Source organism: Hemitrygon akajei, chromosome 18 (assembly GCF_048418815.1).
Source record: "Hemitrygon akajei chromosome 18, sHemAka1.3, whole genome shotgun sequence".
NCBI classification, from domain to species: Eukaryota; Metazoa; Chordata; class Chondrichthyes; order Myliobatiformes; family Dasyatidae; genus Hemitrygon; species Hemitrygon akajei.
The window spans coordinates 72,522,072-72,545,204 of NC_133141.1; the positions used below are offsets into that span (position 1 = coordinate 72,522,072).

Sequence of the window (23,133 nt, forward strand, 5' to 3'; positions counted from 1 at the left end):
ATGTACAGGAGGTCACAGTTTCCCAAACCACATCGGGTCTCACCGATGTACAGGAGGTCACAGCTTCCCAAACTACATCGGGTCTCACCGATGTACAGGAGGTCACAGTTTCCCAAACTACATCGGGTCTCACCGATGTACAGGAGGTCACAGTCACCCAAACCACATCGGGTCTCACCGATGTACAGGAGGCCACATCTGGAGCACCAGATGGTCGACCCCAACAGACTCACAGGTGACTGCCTGGGCCCTGAATGGTAGTGAGGGAGGAGGTGGAGGGGCAAGTGTGGCACTTGTTCCGCTTGCAAGGGTAAGTGCCAGGAGGGAGATCGGTGGGGAGGGACAAATGGACAAGGGAGTCATGTAGGGAGCGATCCCTGTGGAAAGTGGAGGGAGGGAACGATGTGCTTGGTGGAGGGATCCCGCTGGAGATGGTGGAAGTTACAGAGAATTATGTGCTGGATGTGGAGGCTCATGGGGTGGTAGGTGAGGACAAGAGGAACTCTCTCCCTGGAGGGGTGGCATGAGGATGGGGTAAGAGCAGACGTGCGTGAAATGGAAGGGATGCGTCTGAGGGCAGCGTTGATGGTGGAGGAAGGGAAGCCCCTTTCTTTGAAGGAGGAGGATATCGTCTTCGTTCTGGAATGAAAAGCCTCATCCCGAGAGCAGATGCGGCGGAGACGGAGGAACCGAGAGAGGGGGATGGCATTTTTACAAGTAATGGTGGGAAGAATATCGTCCAGGTAGCTGTGAGAGTCAGTGGGTTTATAAAATATATCAGTAGATAAGCTGTCTCCGGAGATCTAGACAGAGAGACCGAGAGGTAAATTTGAGGGCAGGGTGGAAGTTGAAGACAAAGTCGATGAAGTCAACGAGCCTGGCGTGGGTGCAGGAAGCAGCTCCTATGTAGTCGTCGATGTAGCGTAGGAGAATTCGGGGAGTGATACCAGTGTAGGCTTGGAATGTAGCCGATGAAACGGCGGGTATAGCTGGGACCTATGCCAGTGCTCGTGGCTACACCTTCTAGTTTGAAGGAAGTGGGAGGAGCCAAAGGAGGATTTGTTGAGGGTGAGGAACAGTTCGGCCGGACGGAGGAGAGGGGTGGTGGAGAGGAACAGGTTGGGTCTGGTGTCCAGGAAGAAGCGGAGGGCTTCAAGGCTGAGGGGATGGAGGTGTGTAGGGACCGGACATCCATAGTGAAAATGAGACGACCAGGGCTAGGGAGCTTGAAGTCATTGAACTTGTGAGGTGACGCGGATGTAGGTAGGAAGGGACTGAAGCAGGGAGGATGAAACGGAGTCGAGGTGTATGCCGATATGAGTTCAGTGGGGCAGCAACAGGCTGAACCAATGGGTCTACCTGGACAGGCAGGTTTGTGGATCTTGGGTAGGAGGTAGAAACGGGAGGTGCAGGTTGAGGGAACTGTGAGGTCGGTGGTGGTGGATGGGAGGTCCCTAGAGTCAATATGGTTGGTGATGGTGTGGGAGACAACGCCTGGTGTTTCTCAGCGGGGTCCTGTTCGAGGGGCAAGTAAGAGGAGGTGTCTGAGAGGTGGCGCTGGGCTTCAGCCAGGTAGAGGTCAGTTCGCCAGACTAATACAGCACCTCCCTAATCTGAAAAGCAAACACGAGGAAACCTGCAGATGCTGGAAATTCAAACAACACACACAAAATGCTGGTGGAACACAGCAGGCCAGGTAGCATCTATAGGGAGAAGCACTGTCGACGTTTGAACACCTACGCTCTGTCCGCCAGAGAAAACAGGATCTCCTAGTGGCCACACATTTTAATTCCACATCCCATTCCCATTCTGATATGTCTATCCATGGCCTCCTCTACTGTCAAGATGAAGCCACACTCAGGTTGGAGGAACAACACCTTATATACCGGCTAGGTAGCCTCCAACCTGATGGCATTATAAAGGGGGGGGGGGGTTTCTTCTTTTTCTTTGTTACTGTGTATGTTAATCAAAATGGCTCCTTTGTTTTGTTAAAAGTAGGAATGCTTCTTTGTTGCGAGAGAGTGCTGGAAGCTTGTTTGGGTTAAAATTTACTGATAACGAGAATTGTATTCCTTTGTAAACCAATTGGGATTAATGTTGTTCTTTCTTCTGAGTCTGTAAGCTATTGTTGGCGGGCTTTTGGGGAGATGGATGCGAGGGGGTGAGAGAGAGAGGACGTGATGTTGTAAACTGGGCAAGGAACGGACCCCAAGGGGGGGGTCTGAGGCCAGGAGGTACCCCGAGGAGAGGAGACGAAGATAGATGTGCTTGGTTGACCACTTCGGGTGGTCCTGAGCTGCGAGTCGAGGAGTTCGGAGGGGGTCGAATGGTGGCCAGAAGACTTCAGTAATTGAGCTCCAACGGTTGTGCACGAAGTGGTTTGGACTTTGATAAGTTTGGAGCCTTTTCTCTATTTTCTTTTCCTTCATATGTACTGTATCGTTATTAATCACTTAGTTATAGCAACCTTTATAAATTGCAATCATTTAATCGCATATGGTGTACTGTCTGTTTTTGGGCGAGGCGGGGACATCACACAGCATCCACACCAGTTGGTTACCCAGTTTGGCGGGGCCGAACGCTGTTCCCCCTAGACGAGAATGAGCTGAGCTGATAATGGCTGGGGTCACCCGTCTTGTAAAGACACTGCCCCAGAAGAGGTTTTGCACTGCCCACAGTGCCAAAGACCATTATAATGGTGAAAGGTGGAGTAAAGAAAAATGAGAGAGACGGGGGGGGGGGGGGGGGGGAGAAGGGGGGAGAGGAGAGGGAGGGGGAGGGAGATGGAGATCACAGAATGTTACTGTACAGGGAGAGCAGAGGGAGGTCACAGAAAGTTAGCTGCGAGTAATGTAGATGATGGCAAAGACAAGTGGAATTCTACTCACAAAATACTGGAGGAACTCAGCAAGTCACTGAGCATCTATGGAAATGAATAAGCAGTTGACGTTTCCAGGACTGGAAGGGAAGTGGGAAGAAGCCCGAATAAAAAAGGTGGGGAGAAGGGAAGGAGGGCAGGCTGGAAGATTATATGTGGAGCCAGGTGGGTGGGGAAATGGGGGTGAAGTAAGAAGCTGGAAGGTGATAGGTGGAAGAGGATAGGTGGACACCAGGCAGACAATCTCGGAAGAGGATTGATAATACCCTGGGGGGGGGGGGTCACCCGTCTTGTAAAGTCACTGCCCCAGAAGAAGACGATGGCAAACCACTTCTGTAGATAAAATTTGCCAAAAACAATCATGGTCATGGAAAGACCGTGATCGCTCACATCACATGACATGGTGCATAATGATGATGTCAGAACAACACGGCAGATAATGATGAAGCAGCTTAATTTGCAACTGACAAACGCTGGAAATCCAGAGTAACACATGCAAAATGGAGTAACTCAGGAGATTAGAGAGGTGAATAAAGAGCCAGCGTTACAGGCTGACCACAGCCTTGTTGTGGTTTGGAGGCTTGCGTGCCCCAATGACCCAGAGAGCCCTGCTGGCTGGGGTCGCGGCTTTGTGCTTTGGCTCTTGGTGGGGTCGCCCACGCCAAACAGGTCAAAGGGCAGAGGTCAGACTAAGAGTGGTCCAGCAGACCTCCGGATTCGGGGGTTCAGCTCAGAATCGTTACGGAAACAGATTCCTTCTGCGTCTGAGTGCTGACGGTATCCCTGAGTCTCGGCCCAGGGCTGCATGGCTGACAGGAACTGAGAGGAAGCCATCGACGTGATGCAGGGAGCTCTGAACATCGTCAGGGACGGAGGACTTTCACTGAAGAAGGCAGAGTAAGCTTCAGGCCGAGACTCACCAATACTGTGTGATTAGTGAAACCGACCATTGTGTGCGGGACGTTCTCACTCTGCCCAGCTGAGACTGCATAGGGAGAAGGCATCGGGTCAGTATCGGCACTTTGTGAAAGATATATCCCTGCCTCTTAAAGCCCAGTTCAGGACAGATCTGCTTCAGCACTTGAACCTCCGTTTAGTTGTATATTACGGGGGCCATGCGTCAACGTTATAGCAGAAAGGGTTCAGCTAGTTGGGGACGTGCTACCATTGTAATCACGTGATTCTGTAAATCCGCCTGACTGTATTTAAAATGTTCACATTAAGTAGGTGATTACAGCAATAGGGACTGTAGTTAATCAATTATTATTGTCATGGGGTGGACAAAGTCAAAGTAAAATTTATTATCAAGATACATATGTGTTTCCATATACAACCCTGAGATTCATTTTCAATAAATCTGTGGAATAATAACCAGTCAATGAAAGACCACAACAACTTGGGTGTTCAGCCAGAGTGCAAATACGAAAAGAATTAAATAATACCGAGAACATGAGATGAAGAGTCCTTGAAAGTGAGTCCATAAGTTGTGGGAACACTTCAATGATGGAGCAAGTGAAGTTGAGTGAAGTTAATCCCTTTGGTTCAAGAGCCTGTACCTTCTCCCTGATGGTTGAGGGGTAATAACTGTTCCTGAACCTGATGGTGGGGGTCCTGAGGCTCCTGTGCCTCCTTCCTGATGGCTGAGGGGTAATAACTGTTCCTGAACCTGGTGTTGTGGGTCCTGAGGCTCCTGTACCTCCTTCCTGATGGTTGAGGGGTAATAACTGTTCCTGAACCTGGTGGTGTGGGACCTGAGGCTCCTCTACCTCCTTCCTGATGGTTGAGGGGTAATAACTGTTCCTGAACCTGGTGGTGTGGGACCTGAGGCTCCTCTACCTCCTTCCTGATGGTTGAGGGGTGATAACTGTGCCTGAATCTGGTGGTGTGTGACTTGAGGCTCCTGTACCTCCTTCCTGATGGTTGGGGGTAATAACTGTTCCTGAACCTGGTGGTGTGGGTCCTGAGGCTCCTGTACCTTTTTCCTGATGGTTGAGGGGTAATAACTGTTCCTGAACCTGGTGGTGTGCGACTTGAGGCTCCTGTACCTCCTTCCTGATGGTTGAGGGGTAATAACTGTTCCCAAACCTGGTGGTGTGGGACCTAAGGCTCCTGTACCTCCTTCCTGATGGTTGAGGGGTGATAACTGTTACTGAAGCTGGTGGTGTGGGACCTGAGGCTCCTCTACCTCCTTCCTGATGGTTGAGGGGTGATAACTGTTCCTGAACCTGGTGGTGTGGGTCCTGAGGCTCCTGTACCTCCTTCCTGATGGCATCAATGAGGGTGGGAGTCTCTGATGATGGATGCTGCTTTCCTGTGACAGTGTTTCATGTAGATGTGCTCAGTGGTAGGGAGGGCTTTACCTGTAATGGACTGAGCAGTATCCACCACTTTTTGTAGGATTTTCCGTTCAAGGGCATGGGTGTTTCCCTACCAGGCCGTGGTGTGGCCTGTCGATGTACTCTCCACCACACATCGATAGAAGTTTGCCAAAGTTTTAGAAGTCACGCTGAATCTCCGCAGGCTCTCAAGGAAGTAGAGGTGCTGCCGTGCTTTCTCCAATGGAATTTACAATAAAAACTCCGTGTAAACAAAGATTGCCGAACAACCAACGTGCAAAAGAATGCAAGTCGTATAAATGAAAAAACTGCAGGGAACTCGAGTTGTAAAATGTCCTTGAAATGTGAGTCTGCAGTTTGCAGGAGATCCCAAAAATTGTGTCTGGGGAGTAAGAATCTCTCGGATTCACCTGGAGGATTGAAAAGGGTTCTCGGCTCGAAACACTCAATACCAGAGATGCTGCCTGACCTGCTGCTGTGTTCCTCCGACATTTTGCATGTGTTGTTCTGGGTTTCCAGCCTCTCGTGTTTGTGAAGACCCTCCCCATTCCTGCACTTGTTGCTCCGGTGTTTCTCCATTCTCCAGCCCCCCCTCCCCCCACCTTCCCTCTCCTCCTGCGACAGCGGTAATCTATCGGTCTCCTCGGACTGAGCCGGCATTGTTTCTTTCACAGTTCGCCGTGCGGCCGCACTCCTTGGGTTGAAGGAGGTCAGCGATGATGAGGAATGGACGCTGTTATGGACCGACTCTTCTGTGACAGTGGAAAAAGCCATTGAATTAAAGAGCTACCAGGTAATCGACCCACGGAAGAACCAATGAGAAGCTCCCATTCCGCCCCCCACCCACCCCCCAGAACCTGCACCAGTGTGAAACCCCACACAGCTTTTAAACTGCATTATGTCGATGCTCTCGTTGCAAGGCGCTCCTTCCCTCCGCTAGCCCGCGGGTCACCCTTGGGCAAGGGTGTAGCACCTGCTTAGCCCCCGATCAGGGTCAGGTGAAGCTATGGGGGCAGGTGGTGGACGGTCGTACGAGCAGCCGGTGCAGATCACAAGTCCTGGTGATGTGACCACTGACGCCAGGCAGACAATCTCTGAAGAGTGTTGATAGTGGCTGGGGGTCACCCGTCTTGTAAAGACACTGCCCCAGAAGAAGGCGATGGCCAACCACTTCTGTCAGTCGCGGTCAGGAGACCGTGATTGCCCTCGTCATAACAACAGAATGGTTATGATGATTATATAGCTACGGTGCCCAAGACTTTTGCACACAGTACTGCACCGGTCATCGCGGAGCGGAGAGCGAGTTTGTGAATCTGGAAGGAACAAAAGATGTTGGGAGTGGCGAGGGCGGAGCGCTGCTGGAGGGGTGTGGAACAGGGAACAGGTGGCAGAAAAGGAGTGCCAGGGGGTGTTGGGGGGGTTGGGACAGATGCGCACCCAGCCCTGAGACACCGGGCAAGGTCACTTGATTCCAAAAATTGGTTTATTGATCATTTACGGAATGCCTCTCCCTCCCCTCTCCCTTCCCCTTTTCCCAACCGTGATTCTCCTCTCCCTGCCCCCCTTCCCACTCTCAGTCCACAATCAGAATCGGGTTTATCATCACTCACACATGTCATGAAATTAGTTTTTTTTGTGGCAGAGGTACAGTGGGGTACACAGAATCACCACAGTACTGTGCTCCCTCGCTGTGTAGAAGTGCTCCTGAGGCTTTTTCACAGTACTCTGCCTCATTATGGCCTTGCACTTGGCATTTACCTGCGCTGCTTTATACTCTACTTTGATTATTTTACCCTGCTCTGCCTCAGGGTACTGATCTGTGTGGACAGTAGGCAAGACAAGCTTTTCACTGTATCTTGGTACGTGCATGAACATCACAGGAGGTCGGCAGTTTCAAACCACCCCGCCCGGCACCGGCAGTCATTCCACGGTCAAAGTCACCGTGGTCACAAATTCTTCCCCCTCTATTCTGATGTTTGGTCTGAACAATGACTGATCTTATTGACCATGTCTGCATGCTTTTTTGCAGTGAGTTTCTGCCACATGGTTGGCTGATGAGATATTTTATATAAAGGAGCGGGAGCAATTAGTAAAACGGTCGCTGAACGTATGCCACGTCATATTGGCATTACTGTCTGCACGGATTGATAATTCTTTTCCTCACACAGAAAATCAATCGCTTTCCTGGGATGAACGAAATCTGTCGGAAGGATTTGCTGGCCAGGAACTTAAATCAAATGCTAAGGCAGTACCCAGAAGATTACAACATCTTCCCTAAAACCTGGTGTCTGCCATCCGAGTAAGTTTAAAGAACACCTCGAAATGGAGTGTGGCTCTGTTCATGTGTGTGCGTGTTTCCAAGTTTCGAAGTACATTTATTATCAAGGAATGTGTAAATTATACAACCCTGAGATCTATCTTGCTTTGTCAGCAGTCGCAAAGCAAGAAATCCAAAAGAACCCAATTAAAAATAAGGGCCAACACCCGATGTGTGGAGAGAGGGGAAAAAAACAGAAATCATTCAAACCGTGGAAGCAAGTGACAACGTTCTGAACCAGCATCTATGGATTGTGTAAATTATTCAAAAATTAAAGAATAGCCTTACTTGTCACATGTACAGTACATCAAAACATATGTGGTCTCAGGCACAGAGCCGAGAGCGTATCGAACCGGCAGAGCCCGGGTCCTGAGAGCGAAGAACGACCTGAGATTCGGATGCCGGGCTAGATCGGAGAGGTCAGGAGGCAAAGAATGGGCTGGTATTCAGCTCGCAGCTCGGCAGGGTTTACTGAGGCCGTGGCCTGCAATGAACAGGCTCCTGGCCTGGCTGCAGCGACAACGGGCTTCGTGTCAGTGAAATCACTTCTGTGAACTTCAGTTCTGAAAATTACTTGCTTCTTTTCACTGTTGGCACGATTTAATTTTGTCTCTGTCCATTGGGTGTCTGGCAGTCTTCATTTTTTTAAAATGGGTTCTTTTAGATTTCTTTGTTCTGTGGCTGTGTGTAAGGAGACGATTCTCAAGGTTGGATGTCTTATTGCTACTTTGATAATAAATGTACTTTGAACTTTGAACTGTGTCAATGACACTCAGCAGCACCACTTTCCCATCTCTATTACATCAAAGGTTAAAGTTCAAAGTAAATTTATTATCGAGGTACATACATGATATGACCTTGAAATTTGTTTTCTTGCAAGTACAGTAGAACAAAGACCGACAAACAATGAGCAAAGGAAGACGGATTGTGCAGAGAAACAAATAATACCAGGTTGCAGAGTCCTTGAAAATGAGTCCATCGGCTGTAGAATGAGTTCAGGGTGGAGGTGAGCGAAGGTATCCTTGCTGATGGTTGAGGGGTAATTACTGTTCCTCAACCTGATGGTGTGGACCCCAGGCTCCTTGGACCTCTTTGTCCAATGGTAGTGGCGAGAAGCAAGCATGGGCGTGGATGTTGGGGCCCCTTGATGTTGGACGCTGTTTCCTCGTGGCAGTTAAGTGTGCTCATTGGTGGGGAGGACTTTGCCTGGCGTAGACTTTCTACAAGCTCTTCCATTAATGCACATTGGCCCAAAGATGAGATAAGTTTTTTTAAAAAAACCTCAACATTTCTCATCTTAGCAATCTTCGTTGAACATACACCCAAGTTGCAAGGGTCAATGAAGTTAACACCTGATGGAAGGAGATGTTAACTGACCACTCCCAGTCTCTCCTCCCACTGCCCCCACCCTCTGCCCCTCCCACTCTCCCTGTCACTCCCTCCATTGCATCCTCTTCCCACTCACCCCCACTCCCCCCTCCCACTGCCCTCTCCCAATACTCCTCCCAATACCTCCACTCCCCCCTCTGAGTCCTCTTTCCTACTGTCTCCCTGCCACTGCCACCACCCCTCTCCTCTCACGTCTGTATCATACAGCTCTCCAGTGATGTGGATGCAGTGTATAAGATATGGCTGATCAATCTCCCATCCTCGCTGGAAGGCAGCAGTACCCACGTGATTGTTATAATGACCGCATCCCTCACCTGCTTGAATTCCACATGTTCACCACCTTCTGGCCTAAGAGATTCCTCCTCATCTCTGTTCTAAGGGGACGTCCTTCTACTCTGAGGCCTTGAACTCTCCCACGATTCTCCTATAGAGGAGAAAGTGGTCCAGGGACTTTTTACACAGGGGTGGGGACATCTGGTTGGACTTTGAGGAAGGGTAACTAGACCATAAGACACGGGCTTGGCCGCCACAGCTGTCTGTGGCAATGAACACCACTGATTCACCACTCGGCAGCTCAGCAGTTACCTACACATTTTATGCCAAGAGAGCGATGGACCACAGAATGGGAATCACAGCGAGACTAGCTAAAGAAATTCCTTCTCATATCCGTTGAAAACAGACGTCTCTCTATTCTGAGGCCGAGCCAGAATGCTGCCTAACTGAGAGAGTAAAAATCCCTTTTGTCCCGACATTGAGGTTGGACAGGATTGTGATTTTTTCTGGGGAGTGCAGGAGGCCGAGGGAAGTTTATAAACGTTGGACAAGATTGGGTTGTTTTATTGGGAGTGCAGGAGGCTGAGGGAAGTTTATGAAGGACGGACAAGGTTGGGTTTTATCTGGAGTGCTGGAGGCCGAGGGAAGTTTATGAAGGTCGGACAAGATTGGGTTGTTTTATTGGGAGTGCAGGAGGCCAAGGGAAGTTTGTGAAGGTCGGACAAGTTTGAGTTTTATCTGGAGTGCAGGAGGCCGAGGGAAGTTTATGAAGGATGGACAAGGTTGGGTTTTATCTGGAGTACAGGAGGCCGAGGGAAGTTTATGAAGGTTGGACAAGTTTGGGTTTTATCTGGAGTGCAGGAGGCTGAGGGAAGTTTATGAAGGTCGGACAAGTTTGGGTTTTATCTGGAGTGCAGGAGGCCGAGGGAAGTTTATTAATGTCGGACAAGTTTGGGTTTTATCTGGAGTGCTGGAGGCTGAGGGAAGTTTATGAAGGTCAGACAAGGTTGGGTTGTTTTATTGGGAGTGCAGGAGGCCAAGGGAAGTTTGTGAAGGTCGGACAAGTTTGAGTTTTATCTGGAGTGCAGGAGGCCAAGGGAAGTTTATGAAGGTTGGACAAGTTTGGGTTTTATCTGGAGTGCAGGAGGCTGAGGGAAGTTTATAAATGTTGGACAAGATTGGGTTGTTTTATCTGGAGTGCAGGAGGCTGAGGGAAGTTTATGAAGGTTGGACAAGTTTGGGTTTTATCTGGAGTGCAGGAGGCTGAGGGAAGTTTATAAATGTTGGACAAGATTGGGTTGTTTTATCTGGAGTGCAGGAGGCTGAGGGAAGTTTATGAAGGTCGGACAAGTTTGAGTTTTATCTGGAGTGCTGGAGGCTGAGGGAAGTTTATGAAGGTCGGACAAGGTTGGGTTTATCTGGAGTGCAGGAGGCTGAGGGAAGTTTATGAAGGTCGGACAAGGTTGGGTTGTTTTATTGGGAGTGCAGGAGGCCAAGGGAAGTTTATGAAGGTCGGACAAGTTTGAGTTTTATCTGGAGTGCAGGAGGCTGAGGGAAGTTTATGAAGGTGGGACAAGGTTGGGTTTTATCTGGAGTACAGGAGGCTGAGGGAAGTTTATGAAGGTCGGACAAGTTTGAGTTTTATCTGGAGTACAGGAGGCCGAGGGAAGTTTATGAAGGATGGACAAGGTTGGGTTTTATCTGGAGTACAGGAGGCCGAGGGAAGTTTATGAAGGATGGACAAGGTTGGGTTTTATCTGGAGTGCAGGAGGCTGAGGGAAGTTTATAAATGTTGGACAAGATTGGGTTGTTTTATCTGGAGTGCAGGAGGCTGAGGGAAGTTTATAAATGTTGGACAAGATTGGGTTGTTTTATCTGGAGTGCAGGAGGCTGAGGGAAGTTTATGAAGGTCGGACAAGTTTGAGTTTTATCTGGAGTGCTGGAGGCTGAGGGAAGTTTATGAAGGTCGGACAAGGTTGAGTTTTATCTGGAGTGCTGGAGGCTGAGGGAAGTTTATGAAGGTCGGACAAGTTTGAGTTTTATCTGGAGTGCTGGAGGCTGAGGGAAGTTTATGAAGGTCGGACAAGGTTGGGTTTTATCTGGAGTGCAGGAGGCTGAGGGAAGTTTATGAAGGTCGGACAAGGTTGGGTTTTATCTGGAGTGCAGGAGGCTGAGGGAAGTTTATAAATGTTGGACAAGATTGGGTTGTTTTATCTGGAGTGCAGGAGGCTGAGGGAAGTTTATGAAGGTCGGACAAGTTTGAGTTTTATCTGGAGTGCAGGAGGCTGAGGGAAGTTTATGAAGGTCGGACAAGTTTGAGTTTTATCTGGAGTGCTGGAGGCTGAGGGAAGTTTATGAAGGTCGGACAAGTTTGAGTTTTATCTGGAGTGCTGGAGGCTGAGGGAAGTTTATGAAGGTCGGACAAGGTTGGGTTTTATCTGGAGTGCAGGAGGCCAAGGGAAGTTTGTGAAGGTCGGACAAGTTTGAGTTTTATCTGGAGTGCTGGAGGCTGAGGGAAGTTTATGAAGGATGGACAAGGTTGGGTTTTATCTGGAGTACAGGAGGCCGAGGGAAGTTTATGAAGGTTGGACAAGTTTGGGTTTTATCTGGAGTGCAGGAGGCTGAGGGAAGTTTATAAATGTTGGACAAGATTGGGTTGTTTTATCTGGAGTGCAGGAGGCTGAGGGAAGTTTATGAAGGTCGGACAAGTTTGAGTTTTATCTGGAGTACAGGAGGCTGAGGGAAGTTTATGAAGGTCGGACAAGGTTGGGTTGTTTTATTGGGAGTGCAGGAGGCCAAGGGAAGTTTATGAAGGTCGGACAAGGTTGGGTTTTATCTGGAGTGCAGGAGGCTGAGGGAAGTTTATGAAGGTTGGACAAGATTGGGTTGTTTTATCTGGAGTGCAGGAGGCCAAGGGAAGTTTATGAAGGTCGGACAAGTTTGAGTTTTATCTGGAGTGCTGGAGGCTGAGGGAAGTTTATGAAGGTCGGACAAGTTTGAGTTTTATCTGGAGTGCTGGAGGCTGAGGGCAGTTTATGAAGGTCGGACAAGTTTGAGTTTTATCTGGAGTGCTGGAGGCTGAGGGAAGTTTATGAAGGTCGGACAAGGTTGGGTTGTTTTATTGGGAGTGCAGGAGGCCAAGGGAAGTTTATGAAGGTCGGACAAGTTTGAGTTTTATCTGGAGTGCAGGAGGCTGAGGGAAGTTTATGAAGGTCGGACAAGGTTGGGTTTTATCTGGAGTGCAGGAGGCTGAGGGAAGTTTATGAAGGTCGGACAAGTTTGGGTTTTATCTGGAGTTCAGGAGGCTGAGGGAAGTTTATGAAGGTCGGACGTTTGGGTTTTATCTGGAGTGCTGGAGGCTGAGGGAAGTTTATGAAGGTCGGACAAGTTTGGGTTTTATCTGGAGTGCAGGAGGCTGAGGGAAGTTTATGAAGGTCGGACAAGGTTGGGTTTTATCTGGAGTGCAGGAGGCTGAGGGAAGTTTATGAAGGTCGGACAAGGTTGGGTTTTATCTGGAGTGCAGGAGGCTGAGGGAAGTTTATAAATGTTGGACAAGATTGGGTTGTTTTATCTGGAGTGCAGGAGGCTGAGGGAAGTTTATGAAGGTCGGACAAGTTTGAGTTTTATCTGGAGTGCAGGAGGCTGAGGGAAGTTTATGAAGGTCGGACAAGTTTGAGTTTTATCTGGAGTGCTGGAGGCTGAGGGAAGTTTATGAAGGTCGGACAAGTTTGAGTTTTATCTGGAGTACAGGAGGCCGAGGGAAGTTTATGAAGGTTGGACAAGTTTGGGTTTTATCTGGAGTGCAGGAGGCTGAGGGAAGTTTATGAAGGTTGGACAAGTTTGGGTTTTATCTGGAGTTCAGGAGGCTGAGGGAAGTTTATGAAGGTCGGACAAGTTTGAGTTTTATCTGGAGTACAGGAGGCCGAGGGAAGTTTATGAAGGTTGGACAAGTTTGGGTTTTATCTGGAGTGCAGGAGGCTGAGGGAAGTTTATAAATGTTGGACAAGATTGGGTTGTTTTATCTGGAGTGCAGGAGGCTGAGGGAAGTTTATGAAGGTCGGACAAGTTTGAGTTTTATCTGGAGTACAGGAGGCCGAGGGAAGTTTATGAAGGTTGGACAAGTTTGGGTTTTATCTGGAGTGCAGGAGGCTGAGGGAAGTTTATAAATGTTGGACAAGATTGGGTTGTTTTATCTGGAGTGCAGGAGGCTGAGGGAAGTTTATGAAGGTCGGACAAGTTTGAGTTTTATCTGGAGTGCTGGAGGCTGAGGGAAGTTTATGAAGGTCGGACAAGTTTGAGTTTTATCTGGAGTGCTGGAGGCCGAGGGAAGTTTATGAAGGTCGGACAAGTTTGAGTTTTATCTGGAGTGCTGGAGGCTGAGGGAAGTTTATGAAGGTCGGACAAGTTTGAGTTTTATCTGGAGTGCTGGAGGCTGAGGGAAGTTTATGAAGGTCGGACAAGTTTGAGTTTTATCTGGAGTGCTGGAGGCTGAGGGAAGTTTATGAAGGTCGGACAAGGTTGGGTTGTTTTATTGGGAGTGCAGGAGGCCAAGGGAAGTTTATGAAGGTCGGACAAGTTTGAGTTTTATCTGGAGTGCTGGAGGCTGAGGGAAGTTTATGAAGGTCGGACGTTTGGGTTTTATCTGGAGTGCTGGAGGCTGAGGGAAGTTTATGAAGGTCGGACAAGTTTGGGTTTTATCTGGAGTGCTGGAGGCTGAGGGAAGTTTATGAAGGTCGGACAAGATTGGGTTGTTTTATTGGGAGTGCAGGAGGCCAAGGGAAGTTTATGAAGGTCGGACAAGTTTGGGTTGTTTTATCTGGAGTGCAGGAGGCCGAGGGAAGTTTATGAAGGTCGGACGTTTGAGTTTTATCTGGAGTGCTGGAGGCCGAGGGAAGTTTATGAAGGTCGGACAAGTTTGGGTTTTATCTGGAGTGTGGGAGGCTGAGGGAAGTTTATGAAGGTCGGACAAGATTGGGTTGTTTTATTGGGAGTGCAGGAGGCCAAGGGAAGTTTATGAAGGTCGGACAAGTTTGAGTTTTATCTGGAGTGCAGGAGGCTGAGGGAAGTTTATTAATGTCGGACAAGTTTGAGTTTTATCTGGAGTGCTGGAGGCTGAGGGAAGTTTATGAAGGTCGGACAAGGTTGGGTTTTATCTGGAGTTCAGGAGGCTGAGGGAAGTTTATGAAGGTCGGACAAGTTTCAGTTTTATCTGGAGTGCTGGAGGCTGAGGGAAGTTTATTAATGTCAGACAAGTTTGGGTTTTATCTGGAGTGCTGGAGGCTGAGGGAAGTTTATGAAGGTCGGACAAGGTTGGGTTTTATCTGGAGTGCAGGAGGCCAAGGGAAGTTTGTGAAGGTCGGACAAGTTTGAGTTTTATCTGGAGTGCTGGAGGCTGAGGGAAGTTTATGAAGGTCGGACAAGTTTGAGTTTTATCTGGAGTACAGGAGGCCGAGGGAAGTTTATGAAGGATGGACAAGGTTGGGTTTTATCTGGAGTACAGGAGGCCGAGGGAAGTTTATGAAGGTTGGACAAGTTTGGGTTTTATCTGGAGTGCAGGAGGCTGAGGGAAGTTTATAAATGTTGGACAAGATTGGGTTGTTTTATCTGGAGTGCAGGAGGCTGAGGGAAGTTTATGAAGGTCGGACAAGTTTGAGTTTTATCTGGAGTGCTGGAGGCTGAGGGAAGTTTATGAAGGTCGGACAAGGTTGGGTTGTTTTATTGGGAGTGCAGGAGGCCAAGGGAAGTTTATGAAGGTCGGACAAGTTTGAGTTTTATCTGGAGTGCTGGAGGCTGAGGGAAGTTTATGAAGGTCGGACAAGTTTGAGTTTTATCTGGAGTGCTGGAGGCTGAGGGAAGTTTATGAAGGTCGGACAAGTTTGAGTTTTATCTGGAGTGCTGGAGGCTGAGGGAAGTTTATGAAGGTCGGACAAGGTTGGGTTGTTTTATTGGGAGTGCAGGAGGCCAAGGGAAGTTTATGAAGGTCGGACAAGTTTGAGTTTTATCTGGAGTGCTGGAGGCTGAGGGAAGTTTATGAAGGTCGGACGTTTGGGTTTTATCTGGAGTGCTGGAGGCTGAGGGAAGTTTATGAAGGTCGGACAAGTTTGGGTTTTATCTGGAGTGCTGGAGTCTGAGGGAAGTTTATGAAGGTCGGACAAGATTGGGTTGTTTTATTGGGAGTGCAGGAGGCCGAGGGAAGTTTATGAAGGTCGGACAAGTTTCAGTTTTATCTGGAGTGCTGGAGGCTGAGGGAAGTTTATTAATGTCAGACAAGTTTGGGTTTTATCTGGAGTGCTGGAGGCTGAGGGAAGTTTATGAAGGTCGGACAAGTTTGGGTTTTATCTGGAGTTCAGGAGGCTGAGGGAAGTTTATGAAGGTCGGTCAAGTTTGGGTTTTATCTGGAGTTCAGGAGGCTGAGGGAAGTTTATGAAGGTCGGACAAGTTTGGGTTTTATCTGGAGTGCAGGAGGCTGAGGGAAGTTTATGAAGGTCGGACAAGTTTGGGTTTTATCTGGAGTTCAGGAGGCCGAGGGAAGTTTATGAAGGTCGGACAAGTTTGGGTTTTATCTGGAGTGCTGGAGGCTGAGGGAAGTTTATGAAGGTCGGACAAGGTTGGGTTTTATCTGGAGTTCAGGAGGCTGAGGGAAGTTTATTAATGTCAGACAAGTTTGGGTTTTATCTGGAGTGCAGGAGGCTGAGGGAAGTTTATGAAGGTCGGACAAGGTTGGGTTTTATCTGGAGTGCAGGAGGCCGAGGGAAGTTTATGAAGGTCGGACAAGATTGGGTTTTATCTGGAGTGCAGGAGGCTGAGGGAAGTTTATGAAGGTCGGACAGGGTTGGGTTTTATCTGGAGTTCAGGAGGCTGAGGGAAGTTTATGAAGGTTGGACAAGTTTGGGTTTTATCTGGAGTGCTGGAGGCTGAGGGAAGTTTATGAAGGTCGGACAAGTTTGGGTTTTATCTGGAGTGCTGGAGGCTGAGGGAAGTTTATGAAGGTCGGACAAGATTGGGTTGTTTTATTGGGAGTGCAGGAGGCCAAGGGAAGTTTATGAAGGTTGGACAAGATTGGGTTGTTTTATTGGGAGTGCAGGAGGCCGAGGGAAGTTTATGAAGGTCGGACGTTTGAGTTTTATCTGGAGTGCTGGAGGCCGAGGGAAGTTTATGAAGGTCGGACAAGTTTGAGTTTTATCTGGAGTGCAGGAGGCCGAGGGAAGTTTATGAAGGTCGGACAAGTTTGAGTTTTATCTGGAGTGCTGGAGGCCGAGGGAAGTTTATGAAGGTCGGACAAGTTTGGGTTTTATCTGGAGTGTGGGAGGCTGAGGGAAGTTTATTAATGTCGGACAAGATTGGGTTGTTTTATTGGGAGTGCAGGAGGCCAAGGGAAGTTTATGAAGGTCGGACAAGTTTGAGTTTTATCTGGAGTGCAGGAGGCTGAGGGAAGTTTATGAAGGTCGGAGAAGGTTGGGTTTTATCTGGAGTTCAGGAGGCTGAGGGAAGTTTATGAAGGTCGGACAAGTTTCAGTTTTATCTGGAGTGCTGGAGGCTGAGGGAAGTTTATTAATGTCAGACAAGTTTGGCTTTTATCTGGAGTGCTGGAGGCTGAGGGAAGTTTATTAATGTCGGACAAGTTTGAGTTTTATCTGGAGTGCTGGAGGCTGAGGGAAGTTTATGAAGGTTGGACAAGATTGGGTTGTTTTATTGGGAGTGCAGGAGGCCGAAGGAAGTTTATGAAGGTCGGACAAGGTTGGGTTTTATCTGGAGTGCAGGAGGCCGAGGGAAGTTTATGAAGGTCGGACAAGGTTGGGTTTTATCTGGAGTGCAGGAGGCCGAGGGAAGTTTATGAAGAGTGTGGTGGGCATTGGACAAGGCTGCCAGGTGTAGTGTTGGAAACAGACAGGATAGACTTCAAGACAGGCTCATGAATAGCCAGGGAATGTAGAGGCAAAAGAGATTTAGCACACACATTGTGGGGGGATGGGCTTGTTGTTCTGTCGTGTTCTGTTGCTTGTGTTGCTCTGCTGAACATCGTGGGCACCGGAACGTGTGGGCTGCCCCCCAGCACACTTAGATTGTGTTGTCTGTTGAGCAAGTGGCGTAGTTTACTGCATGTTTCGGTGCACCTCCGATAAATAAATGAACCCGACCTGATCTGAATTGTGGTCTGTGAAAAAATAAGGTTGTATAATTAGCGCATAGAGTTAGCACGAAGTTTATCATCGTTTTATGCCCCAAAGCCGGTTTGCTTAAAGATGATCTTAAAGGAGAGTTTAACCTGTCAAATCCCACCCATTTTCGCCAGAATGCGTGTCGATATTTGTCCCTGCACACCCTTCGTTTTGCCAATGCAAATGACACGTTTCACTGTCTGTTCTGACGTACCTGTGACTGATCTGTGCGCCGGTGAAATCAGCAAGTCTGGTGGACGGAGGGTTCACAGAAACGTAAACCACGGTAGACAGTAGCGATCGATCGCTCAGGTTGAGAAGGATGTTCTCCCAAGAGTTTATTCCCTTAATGGAGAACGCCTGTGCACGACTTCATTTAACGGGGGGCGGGGGCGGTCGATACATGGCAAAAGCCACAGTGACAGATCAGGGGGTCAGGGTCCAGTGGCAGTGCGCGCAAGACGACGGGGGGGTGGGGGGCACTTCACTGCTGCAGCCTCCCTCCGCCTTCGCCGCGGTTGAGATGCGTCACCATCTTCCGGCAACTCCAGCGCTGAGGTCTTGGTTGGGTCGCACTCGGTCCGGAACTGCCCCCTTGACCTGCCCTCCCCCCCCCCCGCCCCTCATGTGCAGCCCTACCAGGAGCTGAGCAACAGGCGGCATGGCTCTCGGGATCTCCGGCAGGACGAGGCGGTGATCCTGAGACCGTAGGACAGAGGGGCAGGCCGAGGCCATTCGGCCCGTCAAACCTGCTCCTCTACAAGCCATTTGTGCCTGGGAACAGTGCGTCAAATGGGATCTTGGTGTTCTTGAACCGAGTGCCTCATATCCTCCGCGACCATGGTGACTGTCTGTCAGGAGGACTTCAACAGCTGTGAGGTGTTATTGGATACTCTGCTTGTGAAAGACACCACAGACATGCGTAGCTCCGATAAGATGGTGGGTGCACTTGGTCCAACAAACGGGGCAAGTGAGCATCTTAGAAATTTTCCTCATGGGGGTTCCGGTGACATCATCGTCGAGAATGGCAGCTTAAGTCACTAGCTCCTCCGGAAAAACGCGTATTAAGCCCCATTAACCCATCAAATATAATATTTTTAGAAAAATATTTGAACTGAAAAGAGGGGCAAGAATGGGGAAAAAGAACGGAAATAAAAAAAGCGACACTGCGGAGCCTGCGGCCGAGAGGAGTGCAGCAAGCGGCTCTCCGACCGGACCGCGTGCTAGTGAGGCGGACGCTGGGCCTCGTTCAGACGAAGCGGCGAGTGTCTTCGAAATCCTGAAAGAGATAATGAAGGTCCAGAAAGAAATAAAGCAGCAGCTCCGGGATATTAAGGCAGAGCTCGCCAGCGTTAATCAAAAAATAGCGGTGGCAGAGACTCGCATTGAGAAGGTGGAAGACCGCGTTCAAAACGTGGAACGGATACTGAGTAAGACAATAAAATATTACATCACCAAGAAGGTAAACTGCTTGACCTGGAGGCAAGATCACGGCGGAAAAATATCAGAATCTACAATATTCCCGAAGGAGTGGAAGGCTCGTCTATGACGGAGTTTGTCGGAAAGTTACTGTGGGACGTGCTAGATCTTCCCTCGGCTATGAAGCCGGAAGTCGAAAGAGCCCACCGCGCGCTCGTCCCGAAACCTACCCAGGATAGAAAGCCACGCTCAATTATAATTAAATTCCTTCGGTACAGCACCAAGGCGGAGATTCTACGAAGGGCCTGGGGTAAGAAGAGAGTGGTTTTAGAGGATAAATTAATATATTTCAACCAAGTTTATCCCCCCCACCCGCGGTCCTCCAGAAACACAAAGAATACTCTGAAGTAAAGCGAGTTTTAAAGCAAAATAAGATTAGATTTCAAACTCCATACCCTGCTAAACTTCAAGTGTTTTATGACAATGGGACATGGTTGTACCAGACAGTGGAAGAGGCAACTACAGACATGAAGGCCAGAGGGTTGCCCGCCAGCGTGACCAAAACGAGGGAAAGCCTGGCTGAGGAATTATCTCACTCCGCTTGGGAAATAGTGCGAGAATCCAGAAGGCAGGAGACGGGAGGAGGCCGAGAGATATATATTAGGAAGAGACCGGGAGTTTCCCAAAAACAGTCCTCACCCCCTTCAGAAGAGCCATAAGGTTTGGCTAACTTTGAAAGTGCTGAGAAGCTAAACGGACGCAAAAGTACACGGTGATATACCAATCTCGAGAAATACTTATTATAATGTGGATTTTATATTACTTAGTTGTTATTCTTTATTCGGTCACTTACTCCTTTTTCCCCACCAAAATGAGAATATATATATATATATATATATATATATATATATATATGTGTGTGTGTGTGTGTGTGTGTGTGTATATCGAAGGAGTACACAGGGAAATCTTTTCTGTGTAATGGATTTGTTCACTGACATTTATGGACACTGCAATGGGGGCAAAATAGAACGATGACTGCTGACATAACTGAAGTTGAATTAAAAGCTGCAATTAGTAGGCTTAAATTAAGCAAGTCACCAGGATCAGATGGGTATACGGCAGAGTGGTACAAAGAATTTAAAAATGAGTTAATTCCTGTTTTACTACCCACACTGAACTGGGCTCTAAAAAAGGCACAAATGCCACCCAGTTGGAAGGAAGCGATAATCTCAGCTATACCGAAAGAAGGCAAGGATAAAATGGAATGCGGGTCATTTAGACCAATATCTGTTCTCAATGTAGATTATAGATTATTTACCTGCATCATGGCCAAACAATTAGAGGAGTTTCTACCCATACTGATACGTAACGATCAGACAGGTTTTATACGACAATGCCAGACACAAGACAACATACGAAGGACACTTCACATTATGGATCATATACAAAAAAATAAAATTGAAGCAATAGTGATAAGTGTGGATGCTGAAAAAGCATTTGATTCGGTTAATTGGAATTTTCTTTACAGAGTTTTACATTGATTTGGTTTCCAAGACACAATTATTAAAACTATACAGCCACAATATGACAATCCTACTGCTAGGATTAAAATCAATGGATATTTATCAAATAGTCTTACCCTAGAAAGGGGCACGAGACAGGGTTGTGCATGGTCACCACTACTCCACGTTATATCTAGAACCATTAGCTTAATATATCAGACAAAATGAAGATATCGGGAATTACTATTAAAGGGACAGAGCATAAATTGGCTTGTTATGCGGATGACATTTTGATCTATCTAGGGCAACCAACATACTCTTTACCTAAATTGATGCAATCCTTTGAACAATATGGTCAATTATCAGGATACAAGATCAACATAGATAAAACTCAATTACTTTCATATTACTGTGCCCCACCAAGAAAAATTTAAAAGTCGATACCCCTGGGCATGGCACACAGAGTCTTTCAAATATTTGGGTGTCATTATGCCAAAAGATTTGGCAAAATTATCAGAACGTAATTATCAGCCTTTATATAAAAAAATTAAGGAAGATATGGCAAGATGGAACCTGGTTCCTTTTTTCAGTCTCAGTTCAAGGATTGAGTCTATTAAAATGAATATACTGCCCAGACTGTTATATCTCTTTCAGACCCTACCAAAACAGATTAATCAAAATCAATTCAATGAATGGAACAAGATGTTATCAAGGTATATTGGCGGGGTAAAATGCCTAGACTTTGTCTCAAAACTTTGCAATTAGCAAAGGAAAAGGGGGGATGGGGCCTACCTTCTCTTAGAGATTATTATTTTGCAGCACAGTTGAGAGCTGTGATATGTTGGTGCAACCCGTCATATGACGCTCAATGGAAAAACATTGAGGAGCGGGTACTTCCCATCCCCATACAAGCAATTTTGGCGGATAACAACCTGCAAAGGTACATAAATACTATTGATAACCCATGGGTGAAATTGACTCTTAAAATATGGAAAACTACTATAAAAGAATATAATCTAGAGGGAGATATTGCAATTCTTAAATGGTGTGCATATGACTCAGATTTTACACCAAATAAATTGGATGCTAGATTTAAGGACTGGACAGCTAAAGGAATAACAGTTCTTTGCAACATAATGAAAGAAGGAACTCTGTTCAGTTTTGAAGTGCTTAAAGAGAAACACTTATTAGAAAAACAAAATTTTTATCGGTATTTACTGATGTGACAATATGTTAATAAGACGCTTAAAAATGTAACCAAGGCAAATACATGCTTGATAGAGCTATTTAGAAAAGCATATAATTCAGATAATGGTAGTAGAATCATTTCAAGCATGTATAAGGGGTTGTCAAATCTTAAAACACATTTGACTTCATACATTAAAACAAAATGGGAGAAGGAAGGAGGGATAATTATATCTGAGGAAGAATGGACAACAATATGGAGGTATCAATGGAAGTGTACCAGTTCCCAGAATGGAGGGAGTTTTGATGGAAAAACTTGATAAGATATTTTATTACACCCTCTCAGAAATCCCATTATGATGGTAACCTCCTTGTTTGCTGGAGAAATTGTGGAAATCAAAATGCAAATCATTATCATATTTTTTGATACTGCCCTGTTATCAAAAACTATTGGAGGGGGATACACAGTGTCCTACAAGACATCTTTAAATGTGAAATACCCTTGGAGAGTAAGACCATATATTTTGGATATATACCTCAAGAATGGTTGAAAAGAGATAAATATTTAATGAATATACTGTTGGTGGCTGGTAAAAAGACTCTTACTAGGAAATGGTTATCACAGGAGAGCCCAACTTTAAATACATGGATGGAAATTACAATGGACATTTACAAAATGGAGAAGATAACAGCATCTGTTAATCATAAACTGGAACAATCTGATTCATACTGGGAAAAATGGTTTAACTACATAATACCTCATAGGCCTGATTTTATTCTCACAAATCAATGAATCTGTTGTAAAAAAAAAAAGATCAGTCCCTACTTGTACATAGTTCTTTCCTTTTGCTTGTTTTTTCTTTCCACTCTTTTCTATAAGTGTATACCCCAGATAAATACTTTGTGGAGATTTGTGAGATATATATGATTATATGATATATATGTTCAAAGTCTGAAATACATCTTATGGAAATGTTTGTTTGATGATGAACTTCAATTAAAAAATAAATTACAAAAAAAAAAGAAAATTTTCTTGTGATCGCAAGACCCCGTCGGACATTGGTGATATCAACTACCGTACTGCAAGTTGGGTTCATCGGTGAGGGGGCTGTGTGGCCTCGGTTGCTGTACGGACCGGGCCCTCGTGCCGTGGGGGCCGCCTGTTACCGCCAGCCAGGTGATGAGGCGCCTAAGGCGGTGTGGAAGGGAACATGGGTGCGGTGGGCGTGCTGGACCGGGGTGGCTAGTTGCTCCCGTCGGTGCTGCCCTCTGGTGTCCACTCCACGGAATACAAGCTTGATTGCTTGCGGCGGACCCAGCACGAGACAAGCTGATTTGCCCTCGTCTGCTGAACCGGGGCAAGTTGAGGAACTGCCGCGTACTTGTTCCTGTGGAAGCATGGCTCCGGGCCAACATTCCAAGCACCCCATCAAACTTCAGGCCTGTGCTATCATTTTTGGTGACTGTATGTCCTATCGTAACTATATGTACTACGTGTGTGTCTGTGTGTTTGTGGTTTGCAACTTTGGCCCCAGGGAAATGCTGTTTCATTTAGCTGCATAAATGTGTACGACTGGATGAGAATTAAACTTGAGCTCGACCCTGAACTTAAAGACCTTATGTATAGGTTCTTCTCTCAGTACTAATGAGTGCTTCTCGCTGCAGATATCCTGAT

General features: G+C 47.2%; 1 protein-coding gene across 1 annotated transcript in view; it reads left to right on the forward strand.

Annotated features, from left to right (window-relative positions):
- The first annotated feature begins 1,475 nt into the window (after nucleotides 1–1,475).
- Nucleotides 1,476–23,133, forward strand: part of LOC140741404 (tubulin polyglutamylase ttll6-like) — a 77,176-nt gene continuing 55,518 nt past the window's right edge. The window contains exons 1-4 of the mRNA XM_073071572.1: nucleotides 1,476–1,530; nucleotides 5,889–6,007; nucleotides 7,383–7,513; nucleotides 23,124–23,133. The exon at nucleotides 23,124–23,133 is cut by the window's right edge and continues 147 nt beyond it. Coding sequence (XP_072927673.1) covers nucleotides 1,476–1,530; nucleotides 5,889–6,007; nucleotides 7,383–7,513; nucleotides 23,124–23,133 — 315 coding nt within the window. The remainder of the gene's footprint in view (nucleotides 1,531–5,888; nucleotides 6,008–7,382; nucleotides 7,514–23,123) is intronic.